General features: G+C 56.3%; 3 protein-coding genes across 11 annotated transcripts in view; 2 read left to right on the top strand and 1 right to left on the bottom strand.

Moving 5' to 3' along the window:
• The window catches only part of NCOA1 (nuclear receptor coactivator 1), a 188,282-nt gene extending 177,947 nt beyond the window's left edge, over positions 1 to 10,335 (top strand). For 4 of the 7 annotated variants that reach the window (XM_075086480.1, XM_075086483.1, XM_075086481.1 and 1 more), the window contains 7 exons: positions 1,661 to 1,975; positions 2,140 to 2,241; positions 3,324 to 3,723; positions 5,077 to 5,251; positions 6,408 to 6,591; positions 7,498 to 7,587; positions 8,713 to 10,335. In XM_075086480.1, coding sequence (XP_074942581.1) covers positions 1,661 to 1,975; positions 2,140 to 2,241; positions 3,324 to 3,723; positions 5,077 to 5,251; positions 6,408 to 6,591; positions 7,498 to 7,587; positions 8,713 to 8,880 — 1,434 coding nt within the window. In that variant the 3' untranslated portion in view covers positions 8,881 to 10,335. Of the gene's footprint in view, positions 1 to 1,660; positions 1,976 to 2,139; positions 2,242 to 3,323; positions 3,724 to 5,076; positions 5,252 to 6,407; positions 6,592 to 7,497; positions 7,588 to 8,565; positions 8,623 to 8,712 lie in introns of all 7 variants that reach the window. The other 3 variants (XM_075086487.1, XM_075086486.1, XM_075086485.1) reach the window with 3 other exon arrangements.
• A 1,169-nt stretch (positions 10,336 to 11,504) lies between these two features.
• PTRHD1 (peptidyl-tRNA hydrolase domain containing 1) lies at positions 11,505 to 12,703 on the bottom strand. Its single transcript, XM_075086494.1, has 2 exons — positions 12,460 to 12,703; positions 11,505 to 11,865 (listed from the first exon to the last, which is right to left on the bottom strand). Exons 1-2 carry the CDS (start codon positions 12,667 to 12,669, stop codon positions 11,695 to 11,697), a joined length of 381 nt encoding a protein of 126 aa, XP_074942595.1. The 5' UTR covers positions 12,670 to 12,703; the 3' UTR covers positions 11,505 to 11,694.
• Positions 12,704 to 12,722: 19 nt separating this feature from the next.
• Positions 12,723 to 20,093, top strand: CENPO (centromere protein O). Of its 3 annotated transcripts, none has more exons than XM_075086492.1 (7): positions 12,723 to 12,833; positions 14,249 to 14,490; positions 14,989 to 15,158; positions 15,554 to 15,665; positions 16,471 to 16,730; positions 17,204 to 17,375; positions 19,270 to 20,093. In XM_075086492.1, the coding sequence occupies exons 2-7, from the start codon at positions 14,400 to 14,402 to the stop codon at positions 19,392 to 19,394; spliced, it is 930 nt and encodes a 309-aa protein (XP_074942593.1). In that variant the 5' UTR covers positions 12,723 to 12,833; positions 14,249 to 14,399; the 3' UTR covers positions 19,395 to 20,093. The 3 variants fall into 3 exon arrangements, with proteins under 3 accessions (XP_074942593.1, XP_074942592.1, XP_074942594.1); XM_075086491.1 differs by having other exon boundaries at positions 14,249 to 14,493; XM_075086493.1 differs by having other exon boundaries at positions 12,831 to 13,005; positions 14,249 to 14,493.
• Positions 20,094 to 21,038: the final 945 nt, after the last annotated feature.

Genomic DNA, 21,038 nt, shown 5'->3' with positions numbered 1-21,038 from the left:
AGCATCAGACAGCTGGATTGAGATGCCCTCGGATGGCACCCGATGCTGCCAAGCATCCCCACGCCGATCCGGCACTTCCCCTGCCAAGGAGCACCTGGCTCGGGGGGATTATCTCATGTTTGGACCCCGACCCAGCTTTACTCCCATCCAGGGATCATTTCATTAATGGGAATCTTGGGCTTTTTCCATGGCTTCGGCTGAACCTCAGAAATATTTTGAATAGTTCCATGAAATATTTGCTTGAAATACATCTTTAGAGAAACAACACGTCAGCATAAAGGCATCTTTGGGAAGAAAAACGTGTTGATAGTTCCCCTCCAGGATGCGTTATTGGCAGGTAGGGGTCCGCATCCCCTGGGGCAGGGTTTGGGCATTTACTCTTCACCAAACCCGCTGTCCTCTCTGTGCTACCACAGACGTGGTGGGATGGAGGTATCTGCAACCAGTTTAATCGGAATGTGGCTGGAAATGGGGTAGTTTGGGGAGAGAAGAATAAAAGAGCCTCACTTCAGCAGGTCTGTGGTTTCTGGCCATCACAGGCTGCTGGTTTATGTCCCGGTATCCAGTCCTTGAACCGTATAAGCTCCATCTTAATTTACCTGAAGCAATTTCTTTTTCCCCACCACCACCTTAATTGATCCTAAGCAGTATCTTTTTCCCCACCACAATTCCCATATCCTCATGCCTGCCTTCAAGCCTCAGTCCTTTGATGGGCACCATCTAACCAAATCCCAAAGGCAGTGGGGTTGGTTTCTCTTAACGCAGCTTCCTCTTAATCCATGGGACTCAATTGAGGATTCTGGCTCCAAGGTGTTACTTCTCTGTGGGTTCATAGCTCAAACACCAAATTGCTCTGCCTGAGCCAAGCTAGAGCAGCACTGAATACCTTCTTATCATGATTTGCTGGTGTGGAAATCGTCCCCTGGCTGTAACTTGGCTCATTTGTGTAGGAATGGCTGTACTGCAGACCAAAAGGCCCTGTCTCCCATGGGTTCCTAGCAGGGGGTGTCTAGGAGCAGCGCAGGAGCATAGCCGTGCTTCCCCACGAGCTCTCCCGCTCCCAGGGGTCCATGGCTCCCACCCTTGGACACGGCCTGTGTCTGAGGTGCTCCAGGGGCAGATGGGGACCTGAAACGCTGTACCCTCTGCCTCCAGCTGAGCCTGCACAAAAATAGGAAAGGAGAGAGAGCACAAACTACTTCCCACATTCAGGTCGATCCTCTGAGCCTTAGGGTCTGTCCATCCAGGCATGCTGCTGTTTGGAGCCCCGATGAGCAGCTCAGTGCTAGCAAACCCTGCAGAGGAAGGTAGAGGAAGGCAGCATTGCCTATTGCTACCCTGCAACCCCCCACTAGCCCAGGGAGATGATCCCTGAACCCTTCTGAAAAGCCTGGCCTTGGTCTTTGCTCCCAAGCAAGCCAAAATAAATAATTTCCATCCCTTTAAGGTTTGCTAAGCCCTGGGGAGCAGGTGTTTAATGCCCCCCTCAGTGCAGTGCTAGGAGCCTAGCCCAGGGGAGGAGGGTTACAGGCAGCAGCATCCTTACGAGCGAGCTGCCCCGTGCCAGGCACGTCCTCCATCCCCTCTGAGCTCTCCCAGGAGAGGTCAGGTGCTGGTGAGGCTCCAAAGTGATATTTTCCTTCCCCTTTGCCTTCACCAGGGCGGCGGGCTGGAAGCCCTGACGGAGCGGTTCCAGCCCCAACAAGCCACCCCACCGCTCATGATGGAGCAGAAACCCGGCATGTACCCCCAGCCTTACTCCTCCGCCTCTCCCACCACCAACCTCCCCGGCGCCTTCCCCGGCATGGTCAGGCAGAAGCCGTCCTTCGGACCCATGCCGGTGCAGGTACCGCCGCCCCGCGGCGCCTTCCCCACCAGCATGGCCATGCAACCCCGGCAGACGCTCAGCAGACCCCCGACGGCCCCCAACCAGCTGCGACTTCAGCTGCAGCAGCGGCTGCAGGGGCAGCAGCAGGTAATTCTTCCCCCTCTGCATCCCAGGGCCACGGGCAGGGGGACAGAGGGACCCTCGGTCCTGCCTGCAGCCCACGCATCCCGATCAGATGCGATCAGACGGGTGGGAAGCTCTTGCACTGGAGTTTTGAAGGTCTCCCTCGCTTATTTTTCCCTCCCCTCCAGCTGATCCATCAAAACCGGCAGGCGATCCTCAACCAGTTTGCAGCCAACTCCCCGGTGGGCATCAACATGCGGGCAGGGATGCAGCAGCAGATCACGCCACAGGTAAGGGGGATGCGGCACGGTCCTCCAGCTGTGAAAAACTGGGGGTTAATCCCCATGCCCTCCCCGTTAGCACGTCCTGGCTCGCTCCTCTCTGTCCTTAATGGGAGAGAAGAATTCTCCTGCATTTGGAGAGGTGGCTGCAAGACGACCTGCTGTAGGGGGTTTTTTTTGCTTCACCCTTATTCCAATTCCTCCACCTGCTTAAGGTATAAATACTTTGTTATTGCTTAGAGAAGAATGTGCAAACACATTTAATTGAGAAGGATCATTAGGAAATAGATGCCATCCTTTAAATACCAGAACCTCTAGTGAATCTTCTTAATGATCCTGCAAATCCCCAGGCCCTAAAGTTCTTGTTTGGCTTCTAATAAAGTGAATAAAACATCTGCTGGGTATGAGGAGAAGTTGGAAAGCTTAGCCGAGTTCTGGTGACTTTATCTCACTTCTCGGAGAAGCCTTTGCCTTTTCGGGAAGCGGCGTGACGTCCCTAACGTGCCATGGGGAGTGTTAGTGAACGCGAAGGGGACTGAGCGGTTCCCATCGTCGCTCCAATTCCAGCCGCTGATCGCTTTGTCAGGCTTTTTAAGGTGATTAATTCCAACACATCTGGCTCGGCCATATGGGGAACGAGCCCATGGTGATGGAAAAGCTTGTGGGATGGGGTTTTTTTTGAACAGCTCGCAGCTGAAAGAGTCGAGGTCAGGGGTGCTGGGCTCTGGCATGCAGGAACATCCCAGCTGAGAGCACAAGAAGTGGGTCCCATGGACGAGAGGGGTGGTTGGTGACCAAGAGCCTCTCTTCCCAGCTTGGGCGATGCTCCGGCTCTTGGAGCTTTGTCATTCAGCATGTCTGGAGGCTGATCTTTTAATATCGCCACGCTGCTCCGCCCTGCAGTGGCACAAACAGGCCAATTTACAGCATTTCAGGATTTTTGCAGCTTTCCTTGCAAACTGAGGATGGGCACCCCGAGCCGGGGAAGGGAAGCACCTGCGGCTCTTGTGCTGGGGGGGGAGGGCTCTGAGCTGTTTGCTAGAACCAGAGGGTAAAGGTGATAATTAGGGCATCCCCCTCCTTCCCCACAGCCCCCCCTCAACGCCCAGATGCTGGCCCAGCGCCAGCGTGAGCTCTACAGCCAGCAGCACCGGCAGCGGCAGCTCATGCAGCAGCGAGCCATCCTGATGAGACAGCAAAGCTTCGGAAACAACCTCCCTCCCTCCGCCGGGCTCCCGGTACAGATTGGAGCCGCTCGCTTGCCCCAAGCACCCCCGCAGCAGTTTCCTTACCCCCCAAACTACGGTACGACCCCGGGAAACCCTCCAACCTCCACCAGCCCCTTCTCGCCGTTGGCATCCAACCCCGAGGCCGCGCTGGCTAACCGCAGCAGCATGGTGAACAGGGGGATGATGGGCGGCGTCGGAGGGCAGTTCGGCACTGGGATGACCCCACAGATGCAACAGAACATCTTTCAGTATTCGGGATCAGGTACGTGAAGCAGTTGGCTGCACTGGAAATGTCGTCCAGCAGTGGGGAGGGAGATGCGGAGGGCAATGCTGAGACCACCAAGGATGCTGCAGCCCAGCCCTGCTCACCATCTCAGCCATCCCCGGCCATCTCAGCCAACCTGCGCACTGGTCTGGTCTCTGGTCTTCACCTCCCAGGGGGACCTTTTCTGGTTGAATCTCCAAAAAATAAGTTTATCATTTAGGCAAGTAATTCCTTAACTCTTTCCTTGAGACTTGAACTGCATGGCAGTGCTCTAAATTGCGCTTCCTTAAATATATACACTCTGAAAAAGGCCAAAGCCTGGCTGAGATGGCTGAAATGGGCTGCAGGCAGCTTACAGAGTCACGGAATCACAGAATGGCAGGGGTTGGAAGGGCCCTCTGGAGCTCACCCCGTCCCACCCCCTGCTGGAGCAGGCACCCCCAGAGCAGGGGCACAGGGCCGCGTCCAGGCGGGGGGTGAATGTCTCCAGGGAAGGGACCCCACAGCCTCTCTGGGCAGCCTGTGCCCCTGCTCTGGCACCCGCACAGGGAAGGGGTTTGTCCTCATGTTCAGGTGGAACTTCCCGTGTTCCAGCTTGTGCCCGTGGCCCCTTGGCCTGGCGTTGGGCACCACTGAAAAGAGCCCGGCCCCATCCTCCTGACACCCGCCCTTCAGATATTTATAGGCATTGATGAGATCCCCCCTCAGCCTTCTCTTCTCCAGGCTGAGCAGACCCAGGTCTCTCAGCCTTTCCTCACGAGGGAGATGCTCCAGCCCCTGATCCCCTTGGCAGCTCTGCGCTGGCCTTGCTCCAGCAGTTCCCTGCCCTTCTTGCACTGGGGGGCCCAGAACTGGCCGCAGCCCCGCAGGTGTGGCCTCAGTGGGGCAGAGCAGAGGGGGCACTACGCTCGAATGAGATGGGTGAGCTGGTGCAGAGTTGCATGCAGACGGGCACTGTCATGAAGGTCTTCACGTTCGAGCATCAGCGCAGGGTCTCATCGAAGTGGACATCACTGATGAGTAGAGAATATGGCGGTGTGGCTGCAGCAGCCCTGCAGGAACCTCCTTTGGCATCATCTCATCATTACCCTGGCTGTTTTCCAGCCAGGTGTGATGCTAAAGAGCAACGCCTGCTGATGGAAACCACCTGGGGGGGCTGTCCTTGCTCCTTCACCCCTGAAATATTTACATTTGAGCGATACAGCTGCTTGAAATGAAAACCAGAGACCCCGAGACCAAAAGTCAAGGATCATGGTTCTGGTTTGATGCCAGGGATTGCAAGGGAGGAGGAGGGAATTGGGGCTGCTGGCGGGGGTCTGGGGACCACTGACGCCGTCTGTCCTTCCCCAGGCATGGGTCAGCAAAGCGAACCCACCTTTGCCCCGTCGCTCAGCCCCAGCAGCCCCTTGATGTCACCCCAGCTCCCGCCTTCGCAAAGCCCCATGCTACAGCCGGCTCCACCAACACCGGGCTACCAGTCGCCCGACATGAAGACCTGGCAGCAAGGAGCCATGGGGAATAGCAAGTAAGATCATGGTGGGGATAACCGGGAGCACACGGGTGACACAGAGAGAGGGCAGCGAGGTGACACCAAGGCAATGGTCCCCTGGTAGGGTGTTGGCAGGGGGGGTCATGCCTGTAAGTGACACCTGGCTGAGGACATGTGCTGAGCTCAGGCCATGTCCTCCTACCATGACAACTTCCAGAAGTCACCATCAACCCAATCCTCATCTTTGCCTCGGAGGCAGCCAGAAACCCGTAACATTTAAATGAATGAGCACATGTGTTGAGTAAGACATGAATCAGGTCTTTGGTGTTTAATTCAACAAGTGGCTTAATTATGTCTTGTGAAAGTGGCCTTAGGGAACATGACAATAAATTGAGTCAAGACCAGTGGTCCCAGGTCACTGTGTGACCCTCGCAAGATGTGTCCAGCTCTGACATAGGGAAGCAAACAGGACGAGTCACCGGACTTGTTGCCTTTTGTGCATGAATCAGGTTTAGGCTTCAGATCTCCAGAAACAGGGGATTAAAAAAGCCCCAAAAGCTCACCTGGGGGCTGCCTTGCTTTGTGTCTTGGCTCAGCAGGAGCACAGAGCAGGAGGTTACTGGGCTGGGTGGGATGAGAGGGGAGCTCTGCGGGAGGTGGGACGCTTCACCTTGCCTTGCGATGGAGATCTGTCCTCTGGCCTGGAGCAGAAGTGGGGATGGTTGGGTGTCAAGGAGAGCACTGGAAGGAGCATGAAGGGAAGAGCGTGGTGTCACAGACCAGGGCTTTGCATCTGACTGACCCGTAATCCCGGCCGAAGCCCTGTAATGATCCCTCTCTTGGCACTGCTGTTTCTCTTGCTCTATCCCATCGCATCAAGGAGCCTCCTGCTACAGCAGGAGCGGAAGGTGGATGCCTCCGCAGCAGTCACCTTCCTTCCTCCCAGCCTCCACGCTAGTTAAGCCTTGCTGCAGGCAGCACCTCTAACGCCGCCCCGTCCCTCCCGCTGTGCCCAGGGACCCGCAGGGCTCCCATACGCCCCGCTGCCTCTCAGCCACAGGCGCTCTCGGCGTTCACCGAGAGGCAGGCTGGCTGCCATGGCGGCTCAGACCACCCCAGGGGCTCGGCACGCACCTCGAGGTGCCTCCCACTGCCACGTACACCCGGGTAATGCTTTTTTTCTCTCTCTCAGCGTATTCAGCCAAGCGGGGCAGAGCCAGCCGGCGCCTGCTCAGCAAGGCATGTACAACAACATGAGCATCACCGTCTCCATGGCGGGAGGAAACACCAACGTCCAAAACATGAACCCCATGGCCGGACAGATGCAGATGAACTCACTGCAGATGCCCGGGATGAACTCCATGTGCTCGGAGCAGGTCAGTCCCACACTGTCCCGGCTCCCGGGGCGGTCAGCCAGCTCCCCGGGGTTCAGCATTCACTTCTCTGGCCCTGGCGGGAGAAGAGAACTGGTAGCTCTGACACAGCTACCCGTGGCCAAAGGGGGAAGCAGCAAAGGTCTGGCTGCCTCTGGTGGCATTGCCGCTGTGCTGGAGCCCAAGGCCACCGGTGCCCTGGAGCGTCCCCTGAGTCCTTGGGGGTGCAGGGACCTGCCGAGCATGTCTGGCACCTCCAGCACCTGCAGCCCTTGCAGTGGGCCAGCAGCGGGGCCGTTTGTGGCCGTGCTTCCCCGAGGCGCTGTGAAAGCTGGGGGTGGGAAATGGGGAATGGGAACGGTTGGATACGGGACATTTCCACAGTCCCAGCCCTTTGCCGAGATCCTCCCTGGGACAGACCGAGATGCCTCTGACATTTTTAGCAGCCGGGGTTTGTCTCAGCACCGTTAAGCTCAAGGAGGATACACTTGGCTCACTGGTTTTGCGTGGGAGCGTGGCGGGCCGGGGCTTGCAGCCTGCCCAGGGAAAAGCCACAGGGCTCAGCGAGGAAGGAGACTGGTCCCTTCCTTGAGCTGGCTGCGGTGCATGGGCTGAGCCGGTGGCTTCTACCCCTCTCACCAAGCAGCTGGGTGGCGTTTCATGCTCCCTGGGGGTGAGATGCCCCCGGAGCCGGCAGCAGCCCGAGGCAAAGGTGGAGAGAAATGCTAAACAGGGCCCCCCGCCGATCCCCCCCGAAACCCCACAGCCCACAGAGGATGTCGGTGGTGCAGTCCTCCTGCTCTGCCCCATCCACAGGCCCTGTGTCCCCCCAAACTCAGCTCGAGAGGGCGGCGAGCGCCCCTCCGGCATCCAGGAGCCCGGGCTGAGCCTGGATCTTGCTTTTGACAGGTAAATGACCCGGCACTGAGACCCGCGGGCCTTTACTGCAACCAGCTTTCCTCCACTGACCTTTTGAAAACAGAAGCAGATGGGGCGCAGGTCAGTAAGAAACTGCTAAGCACATCTCAGGTACCCCGAGGAGTTTGACGGGTTCCCCCCCGTAAAGGCTGAATGTCCCGGGCCCTACCAGCTTGGCACGCTTGGTTTCCACTGGGGCCGGCCCCAGGTTGGCGGGGTTGGGTTGAAACCACGACGGTCCCACCGGTGTTGGGTGATGGCCAGCCCTTGGGGACCACCAGCACCACTCACCAACCCTCTTTGCATCAAAGCTCGCGCCGCTGCCGCGAGCGTTTTCAGCCTTCTTGCTGGCGTGGAAGAGCGGTGACGCCGCGGCTGAGCTGGAAAAATAAATGAGCCTTGGTGCTAAACACCCCTCGTCCCAGCTTGCTGTCATCCTGGAGGGTTTCTTTCCTAGGCTCGGCCATCACCGGAGCGGCCGATGGCCCCTGTGCCGCCGCGGCGCAGCCAGGCCGTCGTGTTAAAGCGTGGCGGAGCAAAGAAATTTGGATGGGGGAGGCTCCGGGGCCGTCGCCCGTCCCTGCAGGCAGCGCTGCCGGACGCTGCCCATCCCCCTGCACAGCACCGAGCACCACCAAAGCGTGCCCCGCCGCCACCGATGCCTCCAGCCCCCGGGGACGATCCGGTTCATCCCCATCTCATCCAACACCCGCCGGTGTCACGGCGTCGCCTCCCCGTCCCCCGTAGCGCAGCCTTGGTTTCGCGGAGCCCGTAGGGACGCGCCGGCAGCGCCGCCAAGACACACCAAAACTCTTTAATTTTGATCAAACAGCCGCGCCGGACCTCACTCACCACCAACGCCACCCACGCCGCGGCACGGCCACCACGCCGCGGCTCCCCTTCACCCAGGGGATGCCAGGCTAGGGTTTTTTGGGTTGTTGGTTTTTTTTTCCCCCCCAAAAAAATCCGCTTTTTTCCTTTTTTTTTTTTGTTTTTTTGGATGAGCAACGGTATGAACCTCGCAGAGCCGAATGAGTTGCAGCGGTTTTCTTTTTATAGGACAAGAAGACAGAAGAGTTCTTCTCTGGGGTGGCTCCAGACTAGAGGAAGTCTCTAGTGAGTTTCCACTTCACGTAGTACCCAGCTCCGCCGCCGCCGGCCCCTGCCCCGGCCCCGCTAAATCCCCTCTTCTCTTTTGTGTCCCAGCAGGTACAACAGGTTCAGGTCTTTGCCGACGTACAGTGTACAGTGAATCTGGTAGGAGATCCCTACCTCAACCCGCCGGCTCCCCTGGGCACCCCGAAAAACGCCGCCGGGCCACCGCCGCCGCCGGGCCAGCAGAAGAGCCTTCTTCAGCAGCTACTGACTGAATAATCGCTTTTCGAGGAATGTGAAATTTAAATAAGAAGACGTACAGAGATATATAAATATATATATTATATATTTTTCTGAGATTTTTGATATCTCAACCCGCAGCCATTCTTCAGCTCGTAGTGTTTGGAGCAAAAAGGGGTTTGTTTTTTCTGTTGTTTTATGGGGGGGGGGTTGGGTTTTTTCCTCCCTTTTTTCTTCCCCCCTTTTTTTCCCTAGTTTTCCTCCCTTTTTCCCCTCTTTTCCCCTCCTCTATTTTTCCCCCTAGGCCCCCTTTTTTCCCCTCTTTCTCCCCCTTTTTTATTCTCCCTTTTTTTTTTTTTCTTCCTTTTTTCGTTTCTTTGTTGTTTTTTTTTTTTTAAAAAGCGTTGGATGTCGGCAAAGCAACGAGGCGGGACAGTCGGTTTCTCGAGCCAAAATTACAGATGATTCTTATTTTTGTAATCATTTTGCTGGCTTCTTAATCTGGAGGAAGGTTTCTCGGGGAGGCGGGGAGGGGGAGAAGGCAGCTGGAGGACTGCGGCGGCGGCAGGAGGAGGAGGAGGAGGAGGAAGAGTAATCTCAGTTTCAGCTGGATCTGTCACTGATCACGTCTCGGCGCGGGGCACGGAAGGGGATCGGCGCTGGACTTCTGCGGGAAAAGCCGGTTTTTTTTATTCACGCTTAAACAAAACCCCTTCTCTCCCCTCCGCCCCAGCCCGCTTGTGCGTACAATCAGCTTTTTCTAGCAATCGTGAGTTTGTCGGTTTTAAAGAAAAAAAGAAAAAGAAAAAAAAAAAAAAAAGTATTTTGACCCACCATTTTTTTCCATGTTTTATGCTGGTTTCAGGCCTCCAAGCAAAACGGGGGTGGGGGCCTACGATGTGTATATTATAACAGGAGGAGAAAAAAAAAAAAAAAAAGAAAAAAAAAGACTAAAAAAAGAAAAAAAGACAAAAAAGAACAGTTTGGGGAAAAAACGGCAATAATTTTTAGGGGGAAGGATGGGGGGAGGGGTCTGTCAATTATTGTAGATAAAATTTTCTGATTAAATATTAAATAAAATTAAGCAGTCGGTTCTTTCTGCTTTGATTGTGTTTAACAGCTGAGGTAGCTTAAACTATTTAAAATAATAATAATAAAATAATAATAATAATTGAATTCTCTGTTGGGAGATAGCTTATTTTTTTTTCCCCTCAAGCCTGTCACTGTAAATAGCTCTGAGCTCTGTATAAATTTGTTTTCTTCTCTTTTAGTTGGGGGTCGCTTTTAATATTCACTGCTGACTTTTATTGGGGGGGGAGGGCGGCTATAGGGGAATTTTTTTTTTCCCTCTCTAAAAATCGCGCTGGTGTGTGGAAAAAAAAAAAAATGTGTAGCTCTGTTGATTGACCTTTGCAAGAGTTAAAGATAAAAAAAAAAAAAAAACAAACCAACCAAACAAACAAAAAAAAAAAAGAACCGGAGTTTGCCAGCTAATGTTTCGTTGTTTCTGTGCCGACGGGGACGCCGCAGCGGTGCCGGGGCTGTTTGCCGGGGCAGGAGGTGTGGGCAGCCGGGGGGTCGCGCCGGCCTCGCCACCACGAACCCCTCTATCACCGCGGTTTGTCACTCCGGGGAGTTGGAAATCAGCCGGTGCGCGGAGTCTGGTGGCAAAACCGGTGTCTTAAATCCCAAAGCGCTGTAGAGAAAAATATATACGGTGTGTGCGTGTGGTTATCGGGCACCGAATTTACCGCTGCGTGAGGATGGTGGGCAACCCCATGGCGATGGCGGGGGGTACGCAGGGTTTCAGGGCTCGGTTTTGGGGGTGGGCGCTCCCCAGCGCCGCGGCGGGGTGTTTGGCGCGGGGTTTGCCGGCGTGCGGTAACACCACGGCGGAAGCGCCGCTTGGGTTGGCTCTGGCAAGAGCGAGAGAAACGGCGCATGGCTCGTGTGTGGAGCCCCAGACTCAATGCCACGAAGAGCTGCTCTGCGCTTGCCTTCAGCCCTGGAAAAGGGGAAATTGGCGGGGCAGGGGGTGAGAGTGGCATTAACAGGATGACCTGGATGGGGAGGGGGGGCGGCACACACACATCCAGCTGACAACGCACTCTTTTTAACTAGAAGTGGCTCATTTCAAACATTTTTACTGTAAACGAAGCTGAACGCAGCAGGACAAGGTCTGCAGCGAGTCCCAGCTCGCCGGCCGATGCTGCCGTCTGCTGTTTGCGTGGCTCCCGGCAGGGTTTCAGCCCACGCTTCAGCGCAAATAAATCCATGGACAAACCGGCCTCGTTGGTGCGGGAGGAAAAAGTGATCCGACATGGCTCCGCGGCCACAGAGCGAGGGGCGGAGGTGGGAGAGGCACCGGGAGCGCGGCCACGCCGGCAGCAGAACCGGCGCCAAATCCGCGGGGAGGAGCGGAGCCGCCGGGCGGCCATGCCTGCGGCCAGGCCCCGCTTGCGGAGCTCGGGCACTGGGAAAGCAGCTGTCGGGATGGACGGACTCACGGACGGGGAAGCTCAAAGAGCTACCCAGGGGAAAAAGTCACCCCTAAAAAGCAGCAGAGACATTTGCAAGAACCGACAGTTTGCCTGTGCCGGCAGTGGGACGGCCTACAAGCACGCCGACTGCACGGGCAGCAGGTTAATACAACACATAGCCACTTTCTGCACAGAATAACATTTAATCCTGGCCACCAAAGAACCGTTTCACACCGTGTAACTGCTATAGAAGACTACCTGCTGCTGAGTGTTAGCACAACGTTCCTGAGACGCAGCAGCTTTCCTCCTGGTGCCTGCCCGGGGTTGAGCTCACCTCTGGCCCAGGAGGAGAGCTGCCCATGCCCGGTCGCAGTCACTTCAGCAATTTAAATTTCTTGAGATACTGGTGAACCTGGTCCTTCGGGTAAGGCCTGAGCGCCAGGCAGGTGGCCACGTTCTCGGGCTGCTCAGTCCATACTTCGTGGTCGATGCTGTGCTGCTTCAGGGTCTCTGCCAGCGCCGTCAGGGCAGCTTCGTCCGGAGCCTGGCAAAAAACAAAGCCTGCTCTGAGGGTTCGGGTGCTCGGCGCCGCTGCTCACCCAGGAAGAGGCAAAGCAAGACAGCTCATGCCGAGGACGGCGGGCAGCTGCCTGCGCGCAGATACTAGGATGGGCAGTCCCCATGCTTTGTACCTTACCCAAAAGGCATTTTGTTCTTGCAGGCCCTGACTGTGCCACCGGCCTCTGCAAGTACTGGGGGTAGGAGCTGGGAGTTCTCAGCCAACATAGCTTGTAAAACTTCAAAAATGCATGGTTTATTTCCCTCTGGAAAGCTTGCCCGGCGCAGCGCACCCCACACCCGCACCGAGGCTGCCCTGCGAGTGGTGCCCATCACCGCCCTGACCTCTTGGGGAGCTCAGGGCACGGTTCGCTCCAAGGGTGAAACGGGTATGTGGGGGGCCGAGGGGCGTGAGGAGAGGCCGGGCTGAGGTCGAGGTACGCCCACCGCTCCCGCGGACCTTCACCGTCCCCTCAGGCCGCTGCCGAGCCCGCCCCAAAATGGCGGCCGCCCCCCCCCCCGAAAATGGCCGCCCCCCCTCCCCTCCCGGCGCCCAGCGCTCCCGGCCTGCCCCGCGCACCTCCAGCACGACGGTTCGCATGGCGCCGCCCGCCTCCAGGTACGCGCGGGTGTCGGGGTGCCGGCTGTGGGCATGGACGGCGGCCAAGACGGCGTGGCAGCCCTGAGCCACCACCGCGCCCAAGGGCCAGGACCGCGGCGGCCGGACCAGGTCCCCCCGCAGCACCACGTACTGCACCAGCCCCGCCGCGGCCGCTCCGGGCGCCGCCATCTTGCCGTACGGAACCCGTTGGGGAGGAGGATAAGGCGGCGCAGAGCATGCCGGGAGGCCGCCATTTCGTTGTACGGCAAACTGTGAGGGCTGTGAATGGCGTCATGGGAGGTGACGTTTTTCTGACGCTGCTGAGGCGCGTAGTTTGAGCGTCGGTCGTTACGGTGAGTGCGGGAGCCGTTGGGGAGCGGGGGGCGGTGGGTCCCGGCTCGCCTTCCCTGTCACCCCTCGGGGCTGTGGCGGCTCTCCGGGCTCTCCTCACCGGTGGGCCTTGTCCGTCCCTGCGCTCCCGGCGGGTTCCTTGTAGGGCCGGCGCGAAACGGTGGCTCATAAACGGTGGGTTATGGCGTGTCCTTAGGCAGGTTGTGCCTGACCAGCCTGATCTTCTATGACCTGGCGACCCGCCTAGTGGGGGAGGGAAAGGCTATGCGTGTTGTCTACCCGGGCGTTAGCGAAGCCTTTGGCACTGTCTCCCACAGCAGCCTCCTGGAGACACTGGCGGCTCATGGCTTGGACGGGGGCACCCTTTCCTGGGCAACAAACTGGCCGGATGGCCGAGCCCGGAGAGTTGTGGTGACGGAGCTAAATCCAGTTGGCGGCCGGTCACGAGTGGGGCCCCAGAGCTCAGTGCTGGGGCCGGTCTTGCTTAATGTATTTGTCAGTGATCTGGACGAGGGGATCGAGTGCGCCCTCAGTGAGGTGCAGATGACACCAAGTTGGGCGGGAGTGTTGATCTGCTCGAGGGCAGGAAGGCTCTGCAGAGGGACCTGCACAGGCTGCGTCGATGGGCCGAGGCCAACTGGATGAGGTTTAACAAGGCCAAGTGCCGGGTCCTGCCCTTGGGTCGCACCAACCCCAGGCAACGCTCCAGGCCTGGGGCAGAGGGGCTGGGAAGTGCCCGGCGGAGAAGGCCCTGGGGGTGCTGGCTGACAGCCGGCTGGGCATGAGCCAGCAGTGCCCGGGTGGCCAAGGAGGCCACCAGCCCCCGGGCTTGTGCCAGCACTGGTGTGGCCAGCAGGAGCCGGGCAGGGATGGGGCCCCTGTGCTCGGCCCTGGGGAGGCCCCACCTCGAATGCTGGGCTCAGGTTTGGGCCCCTCGGGACAAGAAGGGCCTTGAGGGGCTGGAGCGTGTCCAGAGAAGGGCAGCGGGGCTGGGGCAGGGTCTGGAGCACAAGTGTGCTGGGGGGCGGCTGAGGGGGCTGGGGGGGTTTAGCCTGGAGAAGAGGGGGCTGAGGGGAGCCCTTCTCGCTCTCTGCAGCTGCCTGAGAGGGGCTGGAGTGAGGGGGGGGCTGGTCTCTGCTCCCAAGTCACCAGTGACAGGACGAGAGGAACCGGCCCCAGGCTGCGTCAGGGGAGGGTTAGGTTGGATGTGAGGGAAAATGCCTTCCCTGCCAGAGGGGTCAGGCCCTGGCACAGGCTGCCCAGAGAGGTGGGGGAGTCCCCGTCCCTGGGGGGGTTCAAACACCGTGCAGCCGTGGCACTTGGGGCCATGGTTTAGGAGGCCTGGGGGTGTTGGGTTGGGGGTTGGGCTTGGTGATCTTGGAAGTCTTTTTCAACCTTAATGACCCTGTGATTTCAGCTGTCAGCCTGTGGGATTGTTCCTGCGTGGGGCCAGCCCAGGTGCTAGACCTGCCCTCAGCACTTCTCGGAGTCCCCTTGAGCAACAGAAGGAAGGAGAAAGTCCCCTGAGGAAGAGCTCTCGCTTACCCCACATTGCTGCTGCTCAAGGGATGGAGCCTGGCCAGGGAGTGTCAACATCCACCTTCCTGCTTGCAGGAAAGTCGCAAGGGACAATGGAGGAAAGAAAGGCGTATTCATCAGGCGGTGAGCTGTGTGGGGTATGGGATATCCAAGTGCAAAGTGTGTCCACCTGTAGGGGTGAACCCCAAAATGCTCGGGGCCAGAGGTGATGCCCTGGCTCACCGAGTTGTGTCTTGAGTCACTCTCGGCCAATTTTGGTTATGGGGGCTTCAGAGAAGTCGCTTTTCTGCTGTGGGTACTGGATTAGAAGTAAAACTGGGAATTGCAGGTGTCTTGGGACCTGGACTGGCGTGTTTGCTAGCTTACTCTGCTTTCCAGGAGCTTAGCTAGCTGGTGTGGGGCTCCCCGGTGTTCAGGGTCTGCTGGCACTCAGCCTCACTGTTTAAAATTCCCAAAAGCCTCTTTGCCAGATGTTTGCCTGCCCTCTGCCCTTTGAAAAGCTGTTGTAAGAGGTTTCTTTACATATCTGTGCTGGACCTGCTTTGTTTTGGGTACTGCGGTGCGGACCGCTAATAATCACAGCCTGGATTTTTGAGAGCGTTGTGCTTTTCCTCGCAGGGGTGTTCGCTCACCTGGAAATGCTGGAGGCGCAGGCTCATGAGACAGCTGTGAAGGAAGAGGAAATGGAGCAGCGAGCAGAGAAGCTGGCCAGGCTGAAAGCAAGAGTGCAGGAGCTCAGACTCCAGAGGGATAAGCTGCGGGCTAAAGTGGACCTGCAGCAAAACAGGGTGAGAAAGGGCTTGCTGCAGAGACCTGGCAGAGGGCTCCGGTGTGCTCATGCTTTCAGAGTGTGGATTTATGGAGGTTATTCATATAGAGTCAACTGTTATTTTTTAATTTTCCCTTTCTAAGTCACGTATAGTCCTGGTGTCCCTTGTTTTCAGTACCACGTAGTCCAGAACTGCTGGGTCTCCTTGCTTGGAGGTCAAGTGGCTGTTTCTGAATTCTGTTCTTGAGTTTTTCCTCCCTTCTCCCTCCTTCATTTCTCCTCTCTTCTGCTTGAAATGCCATCATGCTTTTCTCAGAGCTGGGTTATTATTTCTCCGTAGCCTGACTGTGTTCCTTGCACGTGACACGTTTGTGTCAGTGATTTCTGACCTCTCTTCTCTTCTGGCTTTTGTAGCAACTTGGGAAAGGAGGAGTCGTGTCAAATCCGACACAGCCCGCTGCTCGGGCTGTTTTAGAGTGGAAGACAAAAAGTCTTAAGGCCATGCTGCAGGTCTTTTACCTCACAGGTAATGTCTCGAGATTTGCGTGTGTTCTGCCAACGGCTGCATTTCTGGGGTGCTAAATTTTGGAAAATGAGCCTGGTGTGAAGAGTGACTTCCCCGTTAGCGTTGTTGCTGTTGTGCTTGGAGCCTTTAGAGTCTGCAAATGCTGGAAGGGCCGTAACCTTGCAATTCCCTGCCTTTCACAGAAAGGGATGTTGCAGGAACTACTGTTTACTGAACTGTATTGTTTAGGCCAAGGTCTAGATTCTGGAAGGCGTGTAACTACCTTTCTCCTAATGAAATCTTTGGGAATTAGGCTGCTAAATATCCAGGGGGTCTTGGTCTTCCAGGCAAGCTTGTGAGGTCAGCACTCTTTTCATCTGCTCATGAGCTTTTTAAACAAAATCTTGGTTTCCAGTGAGAGTCACTTTTGCTCTGTGTTCCAGACAGTGTGAGGATGCGGGTCCTGCCTGGTGCAAGTGTGCCGAGCCCTGCCGTGAGCACACTGCCTTGGGGCAGTGAAGCACTGCCTTCCCCCACCCAGAGCAGCCGGTTCTCCCTGGACCGTGTTTGGAAGTGGCAGCGTAACTCGGTTATTGGGAATTTAAGCTACCATTAAGCTGCTTTATTTCATTAGAGGTCCCTTACTAAAAAGTGGCTGTGCTTGATGTCCCTAAACTCTTTCAAGCCTTTAATGCTCTGAGGGAGCTCCCTGAGCTAGTGTAGTAAGAGGACACGGTCCCTCTTGCCGTCTGTGTTGCCCCCAGCAAAGCTACCTTGCGGTGAGGAGTTAGTGTAGCACTGAATAAACCCTCTCTCTGGACCCAAGGGATCAGTGGGAAGCTGACCAAGCAGGGAGTGTGTTTCTGCATCATCACGGCTTACGAGAGCACCTATTTGGATTCCTACTACCTGGACCTGGTCATCAAGACAGCAGTGCAGATTCACCGCCACTCCATCCCCACCTTCATCCCCTTGGAGCAGCTTGCCAAGAAGTACTTGCAGACGGACATCAGGCGCTTCTTGTCTGTCCTGTCAGACCACCTGAACGCTTACGTGGGGAGGAGGTACCAGGCAGACCAGTTACAGGTACCAGTGGCCGCAGCAAGGCCAGTCACCCATCTTTTTCCCTTTCATGTACCAGGTGTTACGACTCTCTGAAGCGCTGGGGGGAATCTTGGCCGTTTTCTTTATGTGGAGCGCTCACAGTTCTGGTTGTGAGAACTTCACAAATTATCGCGTGACTTATCAACTCGGTTGCCTGTTTCATTGATTGTCGTGTACTTCGTTGTTGGCCGGTGGCTCATCTGAAAATCACTGCCAAACTGCGGAGATCCCAAAGCTGAAATAGCTGTGGTCTTGTAAAAAGCCTCTGGAGGACCAGTGCGTGAGCACTGGTTTATTTAAGTCTTTCCCAAGTGGAGCGTTGCTCAATGTACAGCGTGTGGGCGTGCCGGGCTGGTGTGGAGGGTGGGGGCACTGCACTCGGCGACCTCCCAGCCCTGTGCTAACAGACTCCCTTCCTAGCTTCATGTTTCAGAAGTTGTCTTTCATCCCTCCAGGAACACTTTTCAGATCAGATAGAAGGAACCGTGCAGAGAAACTCCTTGTGTAACTTGCTGGTCTTTAATTACAAAGTGTCGAGTAAAAGGAAGACCTTTCCGTTCCACGTGAGGCTGCTTTACGGAGATCTCTGTTGCAGCCTCCCCACTGAAGTCGTCATTTCCTGCACACGTAAGTGGACGGTGCAGGGTGGGCAGACCGTACTGTGGTTCTGCAGACGGATGGGGTTTCTTTCTAGTTGAGTTTTGGGGACTAAAGGGAGAAAGCTGTCATATTTCTGTGGGAGAAAAGATATACAAGAGGTTGTGTACAATTGGTGCTGAGCCTTAGAATCACAGAATGCCCTGAGCTGGAAGGAACCCACAAGGACCATCGAGCCCAGCTCCTGTCCCTGCACAGGACACCCCAAATTCACACCGTGTCTCTGAGGGCCTTGGCCAAGCGCTGCTTGAATATCGCCAGGCTGGTGCCGTGATGCCTCCCTGGGAGCCTGTGCCAGGGCTCCACCACCCTCTGGGGGAAGAACCTTCTCCTAATGCCCGGCCTCACCCTCCCCTGGCACATCTCCCTGCCACTCCCTCAGGCTTTGAAGCATTTGTAACTCATCACTAGCACAAGAGCGTAGATGTCTTGCAATATTGGCAAGACGGGGTGGCTGGAGGGAGGGAAATATGATGGGGCTGAGAAGGGAAAGGCGCGAGCGCAAGCTTGGATCACTTCAGGCGGACAGGCTGCTCATTCCCAGTGTGCAGTTACTCGGGGTGCAGACTCTGTTACGGTCCCAGCAGGATCACGATGCTGTTCTCACAAGTCGCACAGGTAAAGCCCAGCCCGTGCTAGTGCACCCTGCACACGTGAGAGAGCTTGGCGAGCAAGTGCAGCCAGGAACTCGGATGCTGTCACCCTCAGTCGCAGCGATAGTTTGTTCCAGTTGACTTATGGCCTTGGACTCGTTTCTGATCCTTGAAAACCTGGCACCCAGCCCCATGATCTTTCTGTAGGGTGGGTGGTACTTGTAGGCAAATAAGACAGGATCTTTTCAGCATCAGGATTTTCTCTCTCAATGCAATTAGATGAATGACTAATTGAGGCCTGGTGTTGGGATGTCTCACGTTCTGCAGCCAGGCCCTGACTTGCCCTTGCTGTGGTTAGGTGTGCTGGCGTGTGCCGGAGTGCAACAGCGGAGAGGAGAGAGGCCGGAGCAAGGTTTTTGTCCCCTTTGAAAGGGTTAGGGATACTGTGAAATACTTGTAATGAAGATCTAAATACTCCTAGCAAAGGTGTCTGCCTGAAAAACCTTTCCCTGACACCACCCGCTCCCCCTCCTCTATATCAGTAACGCCCCCTCCTCCTGGTACAGCAAAGTCTGACCGTGACACCGAGTGTCTCGTGCAGCCCTAACACTGTGGCACGGCTTAGACCTGGATCTGGCCTGTTTTCTGACTGGTTATTACAGATGCCGAGCTGGGCTTGAGGAATCATTTGCCTGTCTGTCTCCCTGCGTTTCCAGCCACGCTGTGCCTGGCTCAGGGCTGGCTGGCTGGGCTGCGAAGCACATGGACCAACGTGCAGCTAGATGGAGCTCTGAACAGAGCAGCTGGGACTCATCATCTCTCTGCCCTCAGTCATGGTCTCAGGCCTGCTTCTGTGAGCTTCTTGCCTTGCAGTTGGGCTGGAGGAGGAGCTGGGTACTGTGTCAACAGTTCCCCCTCTCCTTTCCTTGCAGGAGCCATCCCTTTATAGCTGAAGTTCTGCCTATGCTCACAAATTTCAGTGTCTTCTGAGCTGAGAGAGGAAAGAGGTGGCTGAGGCTCCCATGTACCATCCTCTCCCTTCAGCCGTGGGTGTCTCTTAAGGCGCTTGTGCTCTCTGCGGCGTCAAATCCCGCGGGGGAGCTGCAGCGCACAAAGGGTTAGGAAGGAGAGGGAAGGGTTATGAGAAGAAAAGCTATGGCGAGGGAGAGCAAGAAGCTCTCCGGGGACAAGGGAAGAATGGGAAGCAAATAGTTTAAAGCTGGCAATATGATTTCCCTTTCCCCACTGATCCATCTGCTTCCATCTGCCAGCGGACGCTCCCAAATCCCTAGCAGAGATGGCAGCAGCTCACTCGGACCTGTTTCGCCGCATGGCCCTGCACAAAGCCTTCCGCTACTTCAGCAGCGCCGAACAAAGTCTGGATGGAACACCGTAAGCCACCCCGGCTCTCCTCGGTAACGCGCCTCCGCCTGCGGGGAGTGACCTCGAAATGCAAATGTTTTCCGTGGACTGCAGCACTGCTGCTGGGGACCCCCCGAGGAGCACTTGGCCCAGTCGAATCTCGAGAGCAATGTTTCCTTGAGGCTTTCGGGTGTTTGTTGTTGCGGGTAATCTTCTCTCAGCGCTGTGCTTCTTGCTCGTTTGAGCGCCCATCTCTGCGGTTGGTGCCGCAGGACTCCACGGTTGCAGGAAACCTCTCACGGTTGGAATGAGAAACGGAATTAAAAGTTGAAGATCTCGGCGCTTTGGGGGCAATGCGCTGCGGATCGGCACCGCGCACCTCGAAAAGAGGGGGGAGCAAGCGGAACCGTGCCCTGCCTACCACAGCCAGGAAGGGACTTCATGGTAGAAGCTCGGAGGGGTTGAGGGAGAGAGGTGAGGGGTAGGGATTGCCAGCAGCGACCCCTGCCCTCCCGCGGGCTGTGCTAAACCCCCCCGCCGCACAAACCATGAAATTGCCAGAAAATCTCACGCCAGCCGTGGCTTTACGCGTGCTCTTTCCTTCCCTTCAGGCGTGGGGCGGCCTTGCTGGTGTCCCGTCGCCGTGCTTCACGTCGGGGTCAGATCTTTAAAAACTTGCTCTTTTGTAACAGTCCTTTAAAAACTTGTTCATAAAAGCTCTATGTTACAGAAATTGTGGTGTTTTAAAAAAAAAAAATCTGTTGATTTTTCTTTAGCCTTATAATGTGGTTTAGTAGAATCGAGCGGGGTTTAAATGACAATATTTGTATAATGAGGTTTCAAATGACAGTGTTTTCATAGACTTGTAGAATGGTTTGGGCTGGGAGGGACATTGAGAGGTCATCCATCTCGTTTTTATGCCAGGACTGTGTGTGATAAGGCACAGGGAAAGCACTTCATCATTTTTAATTCTTTTTTTTTTTTTCTGTAACCATTAGAGCTCCTTGCCCAGATTGAACTGAACTACGTGCAGCCTCCGCCTTTCGAGTGGCGTAGCTCCAGGTAGTGATTCCTGCCCCTGGCACTCAGGACTTCTCAGGGAGGAAGGCTCGCAAGGCTGAAGCTGCTTTAGAAGAGCTGACGGCCCCTGGGGCGCTCGCGGGGCGAGCGTTCGCTCGCTCGTGTTCGGAGCGGCCTGGCCTTTTGAAGAGCCGCTCCTGACGCCAGCTGTGCAGCATCAGAAGTCCTTTTCATTGTCCCGCATCACTTTTCATTCTGTGGTTGTGGTTTCCTCTGTGAAAAATGGAAAGTGGAAAAAGTGCTGCTGGGTGCCTCGCCTGTGCCTGAGGGCAGCCGTGAGCTTGCGGAGGGCAGACTTAGGTGTAAGTCCCTGCCCTGACCCTGCTGCGGGGTGAAGGTCTGGGCCAGGCTTTTGGGGGAAATGTGTGGGAACTGGGCACTTCACCCTCTAGGCTAAACCGCCCCAGTGTTGTCACTGAGGCAGCTGGGGCAAAGCCAGGCTTAACCCAGGTCTTGGGCATAACCCCGTTTGTGTGGGACAGAGAGGGGCAGGTCCAGGCCATAAGACACGTTCTGCCTCGGAGCCCGTATCCCGGGGGACAAACACCCTCAGCAGGCTGCGTCTGGCGCCGCGGGTGCGGGTCTGTCCCCCTCCCCA

The sequence above is a fragment of the Phalacrocorax aristotelis genome, chromosome 3 (genome assembly GCF_949628215.1).
Source record: "Phalacrocorax aristotelis chromosome 3, bGulAri2.1, whole genome shotgun sequence".
Taxonomy (NCBI): Eukaryota; Metazoa; Chordata; class Aves; order Suliformes; family Phalacrocoracidae; genus Phalacrocorax; species Phalacrocorax aristotelis.
The sequence above is the reverse complement of the archived record's forward strand: the minus strand, read 5'-3'. Positions and strand labels throughout refer to the sequence as shown.